Source organism: Hypomesus transpacificus, chromosome 20, assembly GCF_021917145.1.
Source record: "Hypomesus transpacificus isolate Combined female chromosome 20, fHypTra1, whole genome shotgun sequence".
NCBI classification, from domain to species: Eukaryota; Metazoa; Chordata; class Actinopteri; order Osmeriformes; family Osmeridae; genus Hypomesus; species Hypomesus transpacificus.
The window spans coordinates 4,782,780-4,802,363 of NC_061079.1; the positions used below are offsets into that span (position 1 = coordinate 4,782,780).

Below are 19,584 nucleotides of genomic sequence, written 5' to 3' on the forward strand. Positions count from 1 at the left end.
TTTGATTGGGTTAATGTTTGACTGTGTTGATACCTGCTGGTCGGCATTTCCTTCAAGAGATTCTGTGTCTGAGGTGAAGTGACAGAGTCGGACATAAAACGGCTCTGACTTATACGATTGTTTGTGTCACAACAGTTGGGATACGTAGCAGGAACTTGCAATTCCATGACGTAACATTGTCATAAAACTATTAAGCAAGGCATAAAAGGTCATCATTTTCTATAAATTGCTTACTGACACGGTCAGATATATCTATCAATCGATAGGTCGGACCAGCCTATCCCAGTACCATTTCTATATCTTCACTCTGTGTGCTTGAGCCTATTAGTCTCTTAGGATTATTACTTACGATTAGTTGTTCCATTTATTGTAGAATATCAAATATGGAGCTTTACAGCCTCTTCTTGAGATAAAAAGGCCAATTAGTTATAAATGAGTAGCTCAGAAGCTTCGAGCAGTCTAAATATATGTCATGAACCAAAGGGAAGACACTTGACGTTCACGTTAAAGACAGTAATGAACTTGGGGATACTTTCTAAAAGACAATATTTGAGACTCACTACACTGGACAAAGGTTAGTTAATAGCAACAGAGGGAGATACCCTGGAATTTAAATAGCGATCAAAGTTTACGGCGTGATAAGTAAAGAGAACGGTGACAGCGATTATGTTTAGTTGTGGCAAACGTCGCTGGTCCTCCATGGAGGTGTCCCTGAGTGTGCTGTGTGCTGCTCTGCTGGTGGTGTGTGTGGCCTTGCAAATCGTCGCCTGGGTTGCCCTGCACCCTGAATGTAAGACCCCTTCTCAAAGTCCTGTCACAGTCCTTCTGTCTCCACGGTACATTCCGGAAAAAGTGGACGTTTAAATTTGCCACAGGTCCATGGGTCTTTAAGTAACGTGTGTGTGTGTGTGGTGTGTGTTTGTGTGCGTGGTGTGTGTTTGTGTGTGTGTGGTGTGTGTTTGTCGGGCTCAGCGGACGTGGGGCAACCGCCGCCTACTGACACCAGCCTCAGAGGGAGAATGGTCATCACAGAGGGAGCTGTGTTCACTGAAGACCTCCAAGACAAGCAAAGCCTTCAGTTCAAAGCCCTGGCCTTCGACACACAGCAGCTGGTGAGAGAACCCGTTCCTCTGTTTTTCTTTATGTTTCACGCACAAAAGATGTGATGCTTCACTACTCTCTGAATATACTGCACGCACCATGTTAAACACACACGTTTTCTCATGCTTCACCAATCAGTCAAATACTGCTCGCTTCTTCACAGATATCTGAGGCTTATGGCATTAGCCAGCTCAGTGAAGAATTCAAGGCCTGTCAAGTTTTGGATTTCAGGTAAGATAAGGACCGGTATAAAAAGCATGACAGTGTTATTGCTGACTAGTGAAAAGATCACATCCTTTTCCTAACATCTTGTTCAAACGATGCACCCACCCCTGCCCCCTACACCTGCAGATGACAGGCAAAGCTAAACTCACACCATCCTGAATCTTTATTTATTTCCAAGCTTCCTATTTTGACCATGAATACCTTCACATCCTGTCACAGCAACGGCAGCGTGGTGGCGACATTCAGCCTAGACTTCCATCAGAGCGTGGAGGCAAAGAAGGCAGAGCTTGAGCTGGTGGCTGGTCTCCAGGGAGTCGGAGGTGGGGCAGAGGGAGGCCTTGTCATTGACATCCGGAGCCTCCAAATCACAGGTAGAACGTCGCTGTCTGACGCCCCCTTCTAGTTGTTCGCATGGAGGTTGTCGATCATATCATTACAATCAGGACGTCTTCTCAAATAACGTTCAAGTCTTTTATTGTCAGATGCACAGAACAACACAGGGTCAGACTGGGCAGTGAAATTCTTACGACAAGACAAACGCAAAGCAAACTGTGGTTTCCTAAATTGTTTTGACGTAGAGATGAAGAAAGATGGCAACACATGCCGAAGCCTAAGGCACATTTAGGAATTTCAACAATTGGTTTTGTTTTATTTACAGAAATCCAAACTACAGCTGAGCCTCTCTCTTCAACTTTGCTTCCCAGTTCAACACACCTTCCTTCCATTTCTTCCACTACTCAAGGTGAGAAACATTTGACAATACATAGTTCATAGTATCTTGTTTGTTGCTCTATGACACAGTGTCAAAATTCATCGGACATTGGCATGGAATAGGAGTTGCTTCAGTTTTTTTCATCAAATGTGTCCTTTTAACCACAGTGTCCTCCCTTATACACTGGTTTCATTCCCAGAACTAAAGGCAGACTTGAATCATTGTTTCTACTGAAACCTATCTCTGATCTCATCCCCTTGCCATTTTGAAATCGAGGTAAACTGGGCCTACTCAACATTTTAAGACATGCCATGTCCAAGCATGATAGGATGTTCATTGCTTAATTACACATGACACCTGTATGAATCCATCGGCATTTGTCATGCTTCTCTACTCATTTACTCAGTTTTTTATATTTGTCACCCGTCTATATATAGGCTAATGTTATTATATTAATTATCCTATGCTGACCATGTTGTATACAAGAAAAGAGGAATGCATGGAAATGTTATTTTGATAATCACATATGAATCGAAACACTTAAGACTACAGTTAGGCTACATAGTTTTTGTCTCAAAATCAGTGGTAGACACAGTTAAGGTGTCTAAAAAGTGTTGAAGTTGTCAAAGGTGTTTCAAAAGATTGATAAAAGTACTCCAGCGGCACACATTCCAGCACGAGCATGACTCACTACGAGACAGTTCAGATGGAGACACACTGTAACAGAATGCAGAGAATATACAACACAATACATGTTTCTGTTTTGCTATAGACATTCAAACTACAGCCCGGCCAGCTACAACTGAGCCGCTGTTTACAACCGACATTCCGTCTACAACATCTACCGCTCTGGGTGAGATCGCTCACGGGAAATCTGTATTAGATGATGCACACTCCCTACAACCGCTACTACCTCTCACAGCAGTACAGTATAGGACATCAATATCGTACAAAATGTTTGTCTCTATAGCAGCGCAGTAGCTATGTTCATTGCCTTTCGTATGTCAACCAGTCTGTGGGCCATATCAGATGGCCTGTGGTGACGGCGTCACATGTGCACCCACAACGCTGTTCTGCGATGGAGTTCCCAACTGTCCCGATGGCTCCGATGAAAATCACTCCCTCTGTGGTAAGACTTAGTGTGGGGAGACATGGCTGTAGTTTTGTTTACATTCTTCAACTCCCCCTTCAACATGAAAAGATGACGTATTCCAACACTTACATTGTGTCTCTTTACATGTGTCCATAGCAACAAAATGTGATGGGCGGTTCCTTCTGAATGGCTCTTCGGGGTCCTTCCACTCTGACAACTTCCCTCTCCCTTACACCAATGACACGGTCTGCCGCTGGATTATACGGTAGGCCCGCATTGTGCCCAACTGTTAGTTTCTACTTTTACTCAAAACCTTTCATTCAAACTTTATATTTTGTATTTCTCCAGCATTCAAGTTTTCCCTTCACTCCCCGTTGTCCAATTCCTCCTGTACTCCCCCCTGTGGCATTCACCAGCAACTCTCTGATGTGTAACTGTATTTGTGTTGCTTCTCTTCTCCAGTGATTAGGTGTAGGTGCTTTGCAGATTGTCCTCATATTCTTTCTTCCCTGGTTTAGAGTACCGAGAGGACTGGCGATAAAGATTGATTTCTCATCGTTTCACACAGAAGAGGAAAGAGACACCCTCCAACTGTATGAGGGTGCTGGACGAGACAAAATACTAATGTGTATGTACAGTATATAATTCAATATGGGCTACTGCTAAATAAAACATGTACTTAGATCTAGAATAGTTAACAGAAATACTTGGCCTGTCGGTTTTAGTGTGCATGGTATGGTATTTTCCACACAGAATTTCATGTTGTCCACTCAGTTGATTCTGCTGTCAATTCTAGTTTTAAAAACAACTTAGATTTTTCTAGAAATACGATCCTTAACTAAGCACGGTGCATGTATTGTTTTAGATACTCTGTCAGGGTCGTCCCCAGGGGCAGTGTGGCTGTTCTCTGACACGGCCACAGCACAGTTCTCCTCTGATGACATCAACCATCTACCAGGCTTCAATGCCTCCTACTCCTCATACAACATAAGTGACATCTCAAGTAAATTATAAAAATAATTCCTCAACTTAATTTTTTAATTTATATATAAAGATACAGTATATTTACTTTGTGTAAGATAAACAAAATAATATAACACAGTATGGCTATTATCCCTAAATATGGCTACATTACAATAGCCATGTAAACTGGCTGACTTGTTCTAGAGTTTTTTTTTAACAGACAGTGTCGCTCTGCCCCATCTAAGACGAAGAGAAGATAAACTGCTCCTTTGAGGAGAGCATGTGTTTCTGGAGACAAGAACCAGAGGATGATGGGAACTGGATACGCACCAATGCCCCGACCTTTCCCCCACTCACTGGCCCTGACTTTGACCACACCATGGGGAATCTATCAGGTGTGTTGGGGTGGGACAATGTAGTATTTATCCAGTGTGATATGCTTGTTTGATTGACTTTGGACAGATTTATATTTAGGTATTTGAAAACCCGTATTCCAAGATGGTTATGGCAAGACAGCACATAACAGTTTACCAAAAGACTGGTTGTCATTTGGTTCGTCTCGGACCTAAACCTGATTAGCTTTTCCCTGAGGTCTGGAAAGAAAAAGGGAAAGAAGGAATGAGAGAAGTCTGTCCAGACCAAAGATCTGATATTTTCCTCTGCACTCTACACATTTTTCATTTGCTTGATACAACTACCACAACAATATGATTAGTCTAAATAAAAATAACTAAATTTATGGACTGTATGTACTCAATCCCGCTAGTCTAATTGCCAGCTGCATGACTGTTCCACTCAGGCTACTACATTGTGACTCCTACAAGCCCTGGCCAATGGGAGAAGACCTTCCAGATACACAGCATCCCTCTGACTCATGAAAATGACTTTTCATGTCTCAGGTTCTGGTAAGTATCTCCTCCTCTTCCACTCATGAATGTAATCTGTGTCATCTGTAGCGGTGTCATTATCCCAGATTATGATGAAGTAAAACGTGACCTACTGATCAGGATTAACAAATTGCCAATGGAAAATCATCTAATCTATCCCACCCTGATAGCACATTTGTTAAACAATCATACTGTATTACTTTTATTAGGGCTGATTAAATATGTTTTATTCATCCTGACCAAGATTGCGTTTGCAGTCTTGTAATCAAGGTTGTATGTTAATCAATACTGCATTACAACATTTTAGGATGTAAATTCATACATATTACCTAGAAAATGAAGGGAACCAGAGTATGAATAAAATACTATTTGGTAAAAAATAAGAATAAGGAGTAATTATGGTTCTCCTTGCCATTCTACCTTAAATCTCAATGCCAAAGCTGTTTTTCAGGTATTGGATCTTTTCATAGGGAACCTTTTTGACATAAAGGCAATAAACATAGCTATGACACTGTTATAGAGACTACATGTCCTATGATGTACTACTGTGAAAGGTGGTAGTACTGTGCTATGTACCCAGAGCATGAGATGGAGTAGCTGGCATGTAGGTTGTAATGAGTGGACCAGTTGAAGTAGATAACAAGAAAAAACTGTTTATAAAATACATACGTTTTAACTTGAGTTTATCCGTACACCCTTGATCCACCACTGGTGGAGGATCTGTCCAGTGTGTCTCTGAACAGTTTGACTCTGCTGTTTTCCTCCTGCAGGTACCACATGTACGGGGAGGACGTCCATCGCCTCAGGATTCTGCTACAGAAGCGACCGGAATCCGCGGGTGGGGATGAGGCTCCGGTAACAGTGGTGTTCCAGAAGGAAGGCAATTATGGGAACAACTGGAACTACGGCCAAGCCACCCTCCAGAACACAACCAACGCGACAGTCAGTATACTCCTTCACACGTTTACAGGCTGTGGTCGGAATGAATGGGATGAAACCCAATGTGTTTGTGCGTGCATTGGTATTGATCAAAGGATAGTTCCAATTTCGAATTCTGTAGATGCACACGTACATGGTGGATAAAAGGGATTCAAATGATGCACGCGCCAAAATATCGTTTACCGTCCTCTCCTGTGGTTTCTCCAGGTGGTGTTCGAAGCCCAAAAGAGAGGAGGAATGAGGAATGATATTGCCCTTGATGACATCAGCATGACCACGGGTCCCTGCGACGGCGACCCAGTAGAACCGACGGTGGTTCCCACCCCAACGACGCCTCCACCTGTTCCCTGTATGAAACTGCCGAGCCCCCGAACGCACCCTCTCACACTCGCCACCTACAGTATTACCTTCTCAACAACAATGTCTAAATCACTCACCCGTAACTCATCGTTCCCTCGGTACGATGTTCCCCAAAGGTTGCCGTACTCTGACACCCTCTCTTCACCTGCTAACGAGGCGGTTGCCCGTGTGTGTTCCTGTTTTACCGCGTAAAGCAGGACAGGATATCAAAGAATGATTTGGGGGAGTCAGGTGGCTGAGCGGTTAGGGAATTGGGCTAGAAATCCAAAGGTTGCCGGTCGATTCCCGACAAGGCAATGACGTTGTGTCCTTGGTAAAGGCACTTCACCCTACTTGCCTCGGGGGGACTGTCCCTGTACTTACTGTAAGTCGCTCTGGATAAGAGCGTCTGCTAAATGACTAAATGTAAATGTTCCGTTTTTTTTTTTTTTTACCACAGCTGACTGTGGAGGTCCGTTTGACCTGTGGGAGCCCAACTCGACCTTCAGCTCCCCTAACTACCCTCACTCCTACGGAGACGGTGCTAACTGTATGTAGACGTAACACTGCATTGATTGTGATGTCTGTTTCATGTAGACCGGGGCTCTCCAACCCTGTTCCTGGAGAGCTACCTGCTGCCTGTTTGTCTTTTCTCCAACCACAATTACTTGTCCTGATTCAACAACAAGTTATCTGACCAACCAGATAATTATTAGAATCAGGTGTGCTAGATCAGGGTTGGAGGAAAACTTACAGGCAGTTAGCTCTCAAGGAACAGGGTTGGAGACCCCATGACGTAGACAATGTACATTCTTCTGTAGATTTCGTAGGTTTGTTTTTTGTACATATTATGTTTGTCTTGGGGCCAGGCATGTGGATTCTACATGCCAGGGAGGGATGGAACATCCAGCTTCACTTCCTGGATTTCGATGTAGAGGGAACCTATGACATGGTGGAGGTGAGGGACGGAGCTGGACTGCAGTCTGAGTTGCTCGGTGGGTCTGATCGAAGCATTGTATTATCTCTGTGGATCAATGTTATTTACAAAGGAATGTTGTAACTGCCACCACATTGACCACGACTACAGAACTCTTTTTTGAATGGTGTTCCAAGGAAAGGAAGATGATAGCTAGTTAGTTCATGTATGGACCATATAGAGGAGCTAGGATTCAACTCAGGCAACACCTACATCTCTATAGTACACACAAACATTTAAATTCGATGGTTGGAATCACATGTCTTCAGACCATGCAGCAAATCACATATTCTGTATCAAATTACATTCGTATTCTTGTTCGTCATGTTAAAAATACGGTTTAAGTGCATGCCCTGCACCACACTGAACTGTAGACATTGCCACAAAGAAGTTAACTGTGGTCGCATCCATTTTGTTGGTTCGGTTTCAGGTGTTTACTCTGGCACCAAAGGCCCCTCTCCAGATGTGATCTCCACAACCAATCAGATGACGGTGATGTTCTTCACAGACAGCTCCGGATCTGGAAGAGGCTTCAATGCCAACTTCACCACTGGCCTAAGGCTGGGCATGCCCGGTAAGACTTGGATACTGAGACGAGATGAATGAGTTTTATTGACATTCAGTACAGGGGAATTGACTGAAAAAACTGAAAATAAATCATTTTCCAGGAGGTCCTAACCTTAGGTTAACATTAGGTTATCAAATTATTACTATTTTTATAGTCTCCTCATATAGTCTCACCTCAACCAATCAAATGACCCGATGTTGTCATGTCTACCCAGAGCCCTGTGCAGCAGGACAGTTTCAGTGCAGCTCGGGAGAGTGCCTCTCCAACAACAGCGTGTGTGACGGGCAGCCAGACTGCCCTGACGCTTCAGACGAAGCGCACTGTGGTCAGTTAACCCCTCAACACCCCAACTACAATGTGACCAATCAACAACAAGGATCAATAACAAACTCAACAAAAAAAACAAGTATTCTGACACATAGACTCTAAGCAGACCAGCATCCCATTCACGACCCATACAACGCGTGACAACCTATAGCCATGTTTCAAAGAATCTCTATTAGTCTGACAGTTACTGTGCTATGGTTGTCTGTTTTAGTGCATTTCGTGTCTGTGAATGGCTCCAGTCACAGCCGTGTTCAGTTCCAGGTCCACAGCTCCCGGTACACCGCCTGTGCAGAGAATTGGACAACCCCGTTGTCCAACCTTCTGTGCCGCCACCTGGGCTACAGGTGGGAGCAAAGTAGCATTTTTAATGTTTGGCAGCAGGAACGTTTGGTTGTGTGTGCATCATGCATGGGATTTTTGGAGAGCGACTTTTGGAGAGTGAGAAGAAAGTGTGAAACAGGAGACAAATGATCCATGTGTAAGTGTGTGGGGCAGTCACAGAATGACAGAATACAGTTAGGAAACATAAGAGAGATCATTGCATGTGTGTGCCCAATTAAATCACACTGAATCAGTTCAGTCTTTGTGTTCATTAATGATGTGTTTCAGGTCAGGAAACGTCCTACCTGTCCCTGCCTTAGCCCAGGATTCCCCCTTCGCCACAGTGCAAAATAAAGATGACGGATCCTTTAAATTGGCATTCAGGTACACGACAACTGAGACACTGGGGCAAGGCTTCATGCCTACATTCATGTAGCACATTAGTGCAGTAGTTGTACGACTCCCTTGAATCCACGAATGAAGGTTAAAAACATAACTCTTCAACAATACAACACTGAGTCTCCTTTTATTTTATTTCTGTGGTTGCAGGTACAACAACACATGTCACTGCATATTGTACCATGCATAATCATGTATGTGACAAAGAAAAAATCTGGAATCTTGATACCATTATAAATGAAAACAACATCCCATAATTGACTGCTGCTGACAACATCTGCTTTACTGTATTCTCTCTGAAGTGAAACATGTGCTGGGGAAGAGATTGCATCTCTGCTCTGTGACAATCAGCGTGAGTAGCAACACCAACTCAGATCATAACGTTATCATATTTTGTCCTAGTGTTTATTAAATCGTCGTTACAACACCTTAGTTTTATATGAAACAGAGAGGGCACTTTTTGTAAGGACTTCTTTGTGGATTTTAGCTTGTGGTTCCCGCCTGGTCGACAACGGGACCGTGTCCGGGAGAGTGGTGGGAGGAGTTGACTCTCAGGAAAAGGCGTGGCCATGGATCGTGTCTCTTCATTGGAGGGGCCGTCATGTGTGTGGAGCTTCGCTAATTGACAATGAGTGGCTGGTCACTGCGGCACACTGTGTCTATGGGTGAGGAGGGTCACGTCTGAGTATTTGTAAAGCGTTTGAGCACGTGTGCTGACCTAGGAATAGGTCATGACCTAATTCAATAGCACGTGATTGTAGATCAGCACTCTTGTGCTTTTGGTAAATTCATTCTGGTATAATTCTGTTTTCAAATTCTCTCTCTCTCTCTCTCTGTCTGTCTTTCTCCCTGTCTCTGTTTTAACACAGTGTACACATATTCTTAAGTGTATGCTTGTGTTCTCATGTCGCTGTTATTGTCCGATACATGTGTTGTCTGTGCATATGTCGCTATACCTTATGACTCCCTGATCCTGCAGGAAGAACAATCATCTGTCCTACTGGAGAGCAGTCCTGGGCCTACACTCCCAGGATGCACTGAACTCCAACCACACACACACCGTCAGCATCGACAAGATTATCATAAACAAACACTACAACAGGAGGACCAAGGAGGCGGACATTGCAATGATGCACCTTGAAACACCTGTCAACTTCACAGGTGGACTATCAGCACTGCAGTAACAGAGTAACTCTCAGAGTAACTCTCAGAGTAACTCAGAGTAACTCTCCAGTAACAGAGTAAATCTCAGAGTAAATCTCAGAGTAACTCTCCAGTAACAGAGTAACTCTCAGAGTAACTCTCAGAGTAACTCTCCAGTAACAGAGAAACACACCCTGATAACTTGTTTTTTTGCACACAGATTACATTCAGCCTATATGTCTGCCAAGAAGTAACCAGCAATTTGAGGCTGGGAGGGACTGTTTTATCGCTGGCTGGGGAAGGGTAGCAGAAGGAGGTCAGTATTTTAATAAGAAATTGTAAACACATGAATCAAATTTTGCAGCAAGGCCAACAGGGCCAAACAAGTATGTAAATAAAACTGAAACTAAACTAATTGAACCGAACATGTGTACTAAGGTTTAATGTTTTTATTTTATTTGGGCATCAACATATTATAAATATTATTACTTGTATTAATTTCTGAATGATTCTCCCTTTTTCATATGACACTGATTTCACCCCAGGCCTTGCATGCAGGCAAATTGATACGATACCCATTTTATTTGAGGATGTGTGTTTTCTGATATTCAATACATTTTGAGGATGTGAACGTTTTATAGTACAGGATTCTGTACTGTCACTGGCGAAATGTCACTTCCTTTCAGGCTCAGTCGCTAACGTGTTACAGCAGGCTGCGCTGCCCCTGGTGGACAGGTCAGAGTGCCAGAGGCTGCTGCCTGAGTACAACATCACAACCAGGATGGTTTGTGCAGGCTACCCTGAAGGGGGAGTGGACACCTGCCAGGTGCTGTGAACTTGACATCAGCTAATACCGTTCTGGAGACACACAGCATGATATTCGACATGTTTCCTTTTTTCCGTGCTCTGACTGTATCCTCTGATTGGTGTTTCTAGGGGGACTCTGGGGGTCCGCTGATGTGTGAAGAGGATGGCTATTGGTTGCTGGCAGGCGTGGTGTCTTTTGGGGTAGGGTGTGGCCGACCCCAGCGGCCTGGTGTTTATGCCCTGGTGTCCCAGTTCATTGACTGGATCATCCATATAAGGCAGGGGTGTCGAGCTCCGGTCCTCGAGGGCCGCTGTCCTGCATGTTTTAGATGTTTCCCTGATCCAGCTCACCTGATTCGAATGAATGGTCGTTATAACAACCCTTTTAATTGAATCAGGTGTGTTGGAGCAGGGAAACATCTAAAACATGCAGGACAGCGGCCCTCGAGGACCGGAGTACGACACCCCTGATATAAGGCGTTTTTTGTGACGCCGGAAGTCTTGGGACTTGGGAAGAAAGCCGAATCCTGCGCTGTCTCGTCGGACTTGAGCATTCAATCCTTCAATTAGCTTAATCGGATTCAATTAACTTAATCGGAGTGTCAGGTGTGATGAGTTGAAATAATCTCTTCAATGTAAATGCTGGGTTCCACCACACATTAACATGATAGCAGTGCTTTTCAACCTCCCTTGCTTATCGTAGCCCCAAATAATTTTTTAGTTTGTGTGAGAATGTATTTTTTTAATATTGGCATTACAACCAAAACAAAGTCTATTTATCATGGAAGAAAATCCATTTGTGTGTCATTATTAACTAAAGATGCAGAAGTTGTGATTAAGTGACTTTGGAGAATTCTACTTTACTTGCACCTTGTACGGTTTGATATATTTCTGCTAGGATACGGTTGAAGCATTTGTGAAAAATTCACTCATAGGGTTGTTTGAGGTCAACTGTTTTTGGTCAATTGCATCAAATCAAATTTTTCTATTACAGAAGATAAAAAGACACCAGACTGTGAGTTCTTGTTTATTTAGACTAAAAAGTCCCAATATTTGTCACACCACTGTAGTACTGGACCTTTGTCACAACAAGCACTATCCAGTCAAAAGTTTGGAAGTGAATACAGTATGTCTTGCTATATAAAATGAATATACTACATTGGTGCTTCATGAAGCAGGATTGATGTGGTAGCCAAGTCTGATAGAGATGCACTGATGGTAAGGAGAGCCTGGTAGCAATTAGCATATTCTAAACAGCTAGCTGGTTATTTCTTTGATCCTGCTTACTAGAGCAACTTGACAAGAAGGTATTCAATTGTACATATTAAGGAAACAAATTGGAAAGAAAAAAAATATGTCTTTGTATCTTAGCAACAAAACCCTTTAAAATGTTTTAATACTACACGTATGTTTTCCAAGCAGTGTGCAAAATGTACAGCAGATGTTAGATAAGTGTATACTGTATGTTGCAGATGAATCCTTGAATCCCCATTGACCTCAACTCTTCCTTCAGTCTAGCTTCTCTTCCTGGAATAAATCAGCGTCGTTGATGTGATCCTGGAATTTCTCAAATTGCTGAAAGAGAGGAGCAAGCGCAATAAATCAGATCGGTTCAGTAAAGTATTCCTATGCACAACACAGGCCGGTCAAAAGGTCATCCTTGGTATGTGGACAGATATTAGAAGACTGTAGTATGGTTTAATATCCTAGTGCGTTGTGGTTCTTTTTATTTCAGTTATTATTCAGTTCTGTTGCACCAAACTGTGTACATTTATTGCTACTTTGGCAGGCACATTTCGTACAAGGAGTCAGCTGCACAAGGCTAGTTGATTACCAAAGTGGAGTTAACACCACCTATAGCAGTGGTGAAATTCCTGCATTTGTATCCATCAAAATGGAGGGGGGAAATAGAACTCCCAAAGAGTAAAATGAAGAGCCTTTTTTTTATGGATGACAATATGGCAAGTGAGTGGCGAGCGGAATACCTCTGAAATCCAGCCCCCATCCTGAAGTTTGATGAACACCCTGTTCACGGTGTCCTTCACTGCTTCCTCCTTCTCCCCGCTCTTCTCCTCTTCCAGAACAGTCCGGCAGTGCTGGAACAAGTGGTACTTGAAATGCTTCAGGGTGTGATAGACCTCTGTTCGGCTGGCACAGACGGATCCCACGCTGTACGTCTGCAAACGAGAATTTTTTTAATGTGGCTTATTTGGAGTCAGATGGCTGAGCGGTTAGGAAATCGGGCTAGTAATCTAAAGGTTGCTAGATCGATTCCCGGCTGTGCCAAATGACATTGTGTCCTTGGGCAAGGCACTTCACCCTACTTGCCTCGGGGGGAATGTCCCTGTACTTACTGTAAGTCGCTCTGGATTAGAGCGTCTGCTAAATGACTAAATGTAAATCTTGAAGAAGCATACTTGGATGCATTGACAGATATGGGTCACATCCCAATTTTTTTTTTCCGTTTTTTTTCCGCCATGGACTTTAGGCAATGTTAATGTTATTAGTATATTTGGTATTTAAAGTCTTATATGAAACGGTGGGTCTCGTATGGAGTACCTGAGTGTCATTAGGCATGAAGTGGTCCTCTTGGAGTGTGTTGTTGTCATAAAGTTGTCCAGAGAGTTTGACATTGAAGCTGCACTGTCTTTGGAGCTGACAAGCCTCGCATTTGTTCTCCAGAATTGTTATGGTCACCAGCCGAACCTTTGGATAACACTCCACTCTCTCCTGTGCGAACAGCCAGCCAAAAGACACACATCTCTTTGTATCCCAAAACATTTGAAAGGAATCCTACCCCTATACAAATGATTTCCGTACTTTTTTCCTTCTTCTAAGGGATTTTACATTTTGGGGCTCACAGGTTTACTGTTAGCACCGGATCGCTGCTAACCTTGTAGCGGTCGCTCCAGCGACTGCGTTGCTTCAGGTTCTCCAGACGTGGGAGTACCGTTCGCTCGTCAAAATGAAAGAGTGAGGACTTCATCTCCTGAGCGTAGCGCTTTGTCCTCTCACCGCCTGCTCAGAGACGATGCACTCAGATGACATCACACTCAAACAAAGGCTTGGTCATATATAGTGGCTTCAGAAAGTATTCAGTCCCGTTCACTTTGATCAAATTTTATTGTGTTGGGGGGGGGGGCACATTTTTACTCATTAATCTACACTCAGTAACCCATATTGACAAGGTGAAAACATGTTTCTGCAAAATAATTACAAATCTCATAAATATTTATTTGAAATAGTATTCCGACCCTTCAGTAATGTGTGGATGCACCTTTGGCAGCAATTACAGCAGCAAATCTAATTGGGTACGTCTCTACAAGCTTTGAACACCTGGAACTTTTTGTTTGAAAGTTGATTCCATTCTTCCTGGCAGATCATCTCAGCCCTGTCAGATTGGATGGGAAGTGTCTGTGAACTGCCATCTTTGGGTAACTCCACTGTTCTATGGGGTTGGAATCTGAGTTTTGGATTGGCCATTCCAGAAGTCAACAGACTTCTGAGTCCCGAAGCCACTCCAGCACTGTCTTAACTGTGTGCTTTGGATCATTGTCGTGCTGAAAGGTGAACCGTCACCCCAGTCTGAGGTTGCATACACTAGAGATGGTTTTCTTTAAGGACCTCTGATGCATTCACCCTTCAACCCTATTCTGACCAGTCTCCCTGTGACTGCCGCTTAGATGGTCGTCATTCCGGCAAGTTCCCTAATTTCTGCAGAGAACTTTCCAAAGCTTAGAGTGACCGTTGATTCTGGCCCAGTGAGTCAGTTTGATTGGCCAGCTACATCTACTAAGAGTCCTGGTGGGTCCAATATTCTTCCATTTCACAATTATTGATGCTGTTTATACTTAAAGCTATACTATACCCTTATATACCCTTGCATTGATCAATGCTTTGCCACATTTAATTGTGGAGGTCTACAAAGAGTTCTTTGGACTTCATGGCTTGGTTCTTTTCCTGAGACTTGTGGGACCTTAGTTAATTATTTCAAATCACTTTACCCCAGGTGGAATACAATCAAGTTCTAGTAAACATCTCAAGGAAAACTCAGGCAAACCAGGATGCACCTGACCACATTTTGGAGTACCTCAGCAAAGTATCGGAAAAACTTCTAAAATAGACTTGATTCTTTCGTGAAAAATTCATGATTTAAGTGATTCATCTGAGAATTCATGGGGAAAAAAACAATCATTATGGGGAACTGAGTATAGATCGATCAGCAAAATTGTAATGTTTAACCATTTACAATTTAATCCACACAAATTTGCTACAAGGGATCTGAATACTTTTTGAAACCACTGTAATTATAATCAGAGAGCACAAAGGCCTAAAATGATGATACATGCAGCCAACAGCATATTACACTAAGTACCGAGGCTACATAGCACGCACCCATCTAAATAGAAATGGTTTAGATGTGCATGTATTAAAAAATTGCTTACTGTACAGAGACTTGAGAAAGGTCTCATCCAAGACATTGATAAGAAGAGCTTTGACTACCACTTGGAAGTGTGTGAGCTGTGATCCAGTGACGACTGGGAAAAGAGAACAGACAAATGGACACCTTTATGTTATGCATTGCCTTGACATTCAGACATTAAAGGAAAGGCCCCAGAGGTCAGTGCGTCAACTTAAGACTCACACTGGCGTGGGAGAGAGACCGCCTGCTTGTCTGGCTCCAGGTTTTCTTCGTCATTGTCTCCCTTCTTCGCTTCATCTTCAACGATGAAGTCCTTCAGACTGTCACTGTCCTTCACCTCGTCGTCCTCGCTGCTGCCTCTCAAGCGATCGGCAGTGCGATCATTATCGTTACCGTCATTATCACCGTCATTATCATCATCATTTCCATCCTTATCGTCGTCTTCTTCTTTCTCACTACCATCTTCTGCATCCTTACTGGAGTCCTCTTCATCACCGGAATCCTGACAGAAAGCAGAGTAGAATATCAGTCAGCATTAAACAACCCAACCACAATAGTTTCAGTGGTTATTGACCTATGCCCGTAAATTAATGTGCACAAATGCTTATTCTACACGTCACAGTGAGCATGTGTTGCATGCACATCAACAAATGATGCACACTACCTTCCGTCTGCGTCTGCGATTTATGATGCGGGACTTCATCTTCTTGGATAATGCAAGAAGTTTATTCTGCCGTTTCTTTCGTTTTGCAGCAGTTTCCTTAGCCTCAGCTGCTAACTTCTCCTTTTGCGCAGTATCATCAACATCAGAGTCGGACGCGGGGCTTTGTATTTTGATGCGTTTTCTGGGAAGTACTTTTCTCGCGGGCTTGGATCCAACGTCGCTGTCTGAATCAGAGGAACTCTCAGGAAGAGTTGAACGCTTGCGACTAGACTGGGATACGGTGCGCTTTCCCGTGGACTTGCTAGCATCGCCACCAGAAGAACTTTGGTCTTCGTCGCTGTCTGGTGTTCTCTCGGTTCCACTACTGTCCTCGTTCTGATATTCGCTCTCTGAGCTGATGCTGGTCGTGCTCGCGCAAGACTCTTCGTCACTATCATCCAGCAGGCGAGCTGACAAGCCGATCTGTGGTTTCCTTTTTGAAGCAGCAGCTTTCTTTTTTCTCATAGACTCGTAAACTCTACGCTTATATAAGCTCTCCATGTTTAGATCTAAGCCAGCTAGCTTGTTACTATGCTAACGAGAGCTCGTAGCTATCCAAGATGCATTCAACGTGTTCTTCACTAGCTACAATAATCCGTGTGGATTTGATTGCGCGTTGATTTCAATGTTAAAATGTTTAAAATTTAGCTCTTTTGGATCCTTTTAGAAGACATGAATTCGTTACACGTTTGTTTTGTTATTGTTGTCATAAGGAAGCTCCACTTACGCCCATTTCCTCTTCAACAGCAAAAGTAGGACCCTTCTAGGAACATAGCGCCGTCCAGTGTTATTTCCAGAAATTGCACCGTGGGATGTGATAAATCCCTAAATTGAAATGTTTTTATTTCTGAAATGACGCTCTGTAATAATAATGTGAAATGTGTTTTGTACATGTTTTTATTAAACATTTGCATACATAGCTATGCATACTTTTTGTGAGATAAATAATTTTAAAAAAAAGTAAACCTTTACCAAGAGAAGTGCTTAGGCATCAAACTAATTCCTTATAAGCATTTAAAGCCATATTCACTGTCATGACCAGACAAAAATGGTACCGTCTGACCCTGCTGATAACAAATTCTCTCCCCTGTGATCAAAAGTCACACTCTGGACAGTGTCATCATGCCCTTGTAGACTAGACACTTGAGAAGAAGCAAGCTCCACCATCTTGACAGAACAATCGTTACTGGCGATAGCCAGCATCCTTCCTGATGGGCTGAAGGCCACTTGATTGCTGGAGTGCGGTCCTGTATCCACGGTTACCAAAGTTGCCACTTTCCTAACATCCCACAGCTTGACCACTCCAAATGAATCGCAGGAGGCCACGGTGTCCCCTAGGGCGTTGAAAGTGGCATGGTTGCAGGAATGGCGGTGTCCGTATAAAGTCTGAGCACACAGGCTGACCCTGGTGTCCCACAGAGACAGCGTTTTGTCTGCAGAGCAGGTGAGGAGAGTGTTAGAGTAGGGCAGGAAGGACACACTGTTCACTGAGTCAACGTGGCCTCGCAGAGTGTCCCGGCATCGCTCGCTCTGCAGGTCCCATATCTTGGCTGTGTTGTCCATAGAGCAGGATGCCACAAAGTCCCCACAAGAATGGAAGGAGCAGCCCCAGGTGGCATGGCTGTGACCCTCCAGAGTGAGAGTGCAGCGGCCTCGGGAGAAGTCCCAGATTCGGACCGTCGTGTCACCGCTAGTGGTGGCTAAACTTCCTCCGTTTGGGTGAAAACTGCATCCAGAGAGCCAGTCACTGTGACCCTCCCCGGTCATGATCATCTCCCCCACAGGCATGCCCCACAACTTCCACAGCTGGTCATCGCTGGACGAGGCCAAAATAAACTTGTGAGGGTGGAGAGCCAGGAAGCTTATTGGTAAGGTGTGGGCTTTGATGGAGTTGGTGAGGTGGAAATCTGACGTTTTGGTTTCCGTGATAGTCAGAGCCTTTATGCGTGGCAAGTAGGGGTTCACGCGACTACTTACGAGAAACTCTGAGTCATCAGGGTGATTCTGAGCTGTGCTTTTCGTCGGGTCTTTATCGTGATCATTGAGAACAATTCTTCTATTCTTCAACGTATCAGGCTTCCTCTGAATCTGTGATGCATGTGGTAGACCTGAGTCTCTGTTAGCTGCCCTGCTAGCAGAGGTAGACTGTGCATCGAGGGTGGCTACCAAACTGTGTGTTTGGCGAAAAGCTTTGTCCCTCTCTAAGCCTATCATCATTCTCTGTTTTAGTGCCTCTTGGTACCTATCATTCAACTGTTTTAATGCAGGCTTGTATGATGCATAGTGTTGCTTCAATCGTTTCATGCAATCCACTAGTCTGTTCTTCTCTTCGGCAACACGTTGATATTGTTGGCGATGGAAATCCCTTTCTTTTTTAAGCTTGACCAGCGTTTCACTCGCTTTGAACGCTGCCTGTATGTAATTGTTCCGCTCGCTGAGCACATCCTTCAGCTCTTTCTCCAGTAATTGGTTGTGTGTGTATGCGTCAGGGACAAGCTCCACCAGTTGGGTTTTCAACAAGTCTTTCTGACCGATCTCATGCCATTCAACTTGGAAACAATCCATTGTTTTGCTCAGCCCCCTTCGGACCAGAAAGTTGCAGAGAAAGTTATTTACCACCTCTGGGAGGTGGGAGAAGGTTTGCTTCGCAGTACTGTCCACCCTTGATTCCGCATCGTCAGTAGTAGAGCTACTACCGTTTCGCATCGCTCTCACGATTGCATCGAAGTCCTCCTCCCCCTCCACCAAGTTCTTTTCTGCATCAGGTATAATTTCCTCATATTGATAATCGTCTTCCGAATCCTCCTGTAACGACACATCCTCGAGATAATATGGGCCATCTACACATTCGTGTTCAGTTTCGCTTGTCTCAGACATTTTTCTCACGCTTTCTCTTGTTTATCTGTTGCTATGGTTACAGGCAGGCGCCCGAATGTGCTCGTGTTTCTTAATTTGCTCGTGCACGACGGTGACGGTATGTCAATTAAGCCAGGCAGTGTGTTAACACTGTTGATTATTAATAGCCTATAGTGCAGCCTATGTTCATAACAAACGCAAAAAGGTTTTAGTTACAGTGTTTTGACTTAAACTGTATCAACCTCTGATTGTAAATACATTTACATACTTTGGGCTTTTGACACAAAACCTAGTGACTTTAGAGTAGCCTTAATTGCCTATAGGTGCGTAAGCATACTTAGTCTAAGTTAACACCGTAACATTCCATATTGTTTGTCGGTGTTGTCTGAGAGGTTGTCTCTGCAGTCGTTCAGAAAGATAGAGATTTGCACCTGCTCCCTTTTGTTGCTACGCTTTTCTGACAGAGGTAGGATGTGCTTTGAGTTGGAAAAATCACGAGAGGGAGTAGCCTAAACTGGATATAACTCAAATCACCCAGCATCAGCCGCACAAATATGGAAGCAAATCGTGACCAAAATTCAAATGAAAATGCATTTCCAGAAATGCATTTTCATTTTAAGAATGTGGCTGCATTATTTGACTCATAAATCAAATTAGTATTCAATCATCCTATTTGCATTTTCATTTTCTTCTTTAAGACTGCTCATTCTTTCCCTTAATTAAAATGAAAACGAAAAAGACATTTGAAATTTAATTTTCAAAATATGCCCCAGCAAATAGATACCAAAATTCAATTTGAAAT

General features: G+C 43.5%; 3 protein-coding genes across 3 annotated transcripts; 1 reads left to right on the forward strand and 2 right to left on the reverse strand.

The window, feature by feature from the left end:
* Positions 1-517: 517 nt before the first annotated feature.
* tmprss15 (transmembrane serine protease 15) lies at positions 518-11,896 on the forward strand. Its single transcript, XM_047043275.1, has 27 exons — positions 518-790; positions 973-1,112; positions 1,265-1,332; positions 1,546-1,697; positions 1,985-2,068; positions 2,811-2,891; positions 3,051-3,167; positions 3,288-3,396; positions 3,650-3,759; positions 3,997-4,134; positions 4,340-4,489; positions 4,894-4,999; positions 5,752-5,923; positions 6,128-6,269; positions 6,720-6,809; positions 7,129-7,254; positions 7,666-7,809; positions 8,018-8,128; positions 8,342-8,474; positions 8,740-8,835; positions 9,153-9,202; positions 9,338-9,515; positions 9,830-10,011; positions 10,214-10,309; positions 10,680-10,819; positions 10,930-11,078; positions 11,278-11,896. The coding sequence occupies exons 1-27, from the start codon at positions 667-669 to the stop codon at positions 11,288-11,290; spliced, it is 3,201 nt and encodes a 1,066-aa protein (XP_046899231.1). The 5' UTR covers positions 518-666; the 3' UTR covers positions 11,291-11,896.
* Positions 11,897-12,191: 295 nt separating this feature from the next.
* ccdc82 (coiled-coil domain containing 82) lies at positions 12,192-16,685 on the reverse strand. The gene is made up of 7 exons (XM_047043274.1): positions 15,888-16,685; positions 15,446-15,725; positions 15,246-15,338; positions 13,694-13,818; positions 13,360-13,530; positions 12,786-12,977; positions 12,192-12,375 (listed from the first exon to the last, which is right to left on the reverse strand). The coding sequence occupies exons 1-7, from the start codon at positions 16,425-16,427 to the stop codon at positions 12,310-12,312; spliced, it is 1,467 nt and encodes a 488-aa protein (XP_046899230.1). The 5' UTR covers positions 16,428-16,685; the 3' UTR covers positions 12,192-12,309.
* A 273-nt stretch (positions 16,686-16,958) lies between these two features.
* Positions 16,959-18,813, reverse strand: LOC124482809 (sperm-associated antigen 16 protein). The gene is made up of 2 exons (XM_047043343.1): positions 18,035-18,813; positions 16,959-17,953 (listed from the first exon to the last, which is right to left on the reverse strand). The coding sequence occupies exons 1-2, from the start codon at positions 18,801-18,803 to the stop codon at positions 16,959-16,961; spliced, it is 1,764 nt and encodes a 587-aa protein (XP_046899299.1). The 5' UTR covers positions 18,804-18,813.
* Between the last annotated feature and the right edge of the window lie 771 nt (positions 18,814-19,584).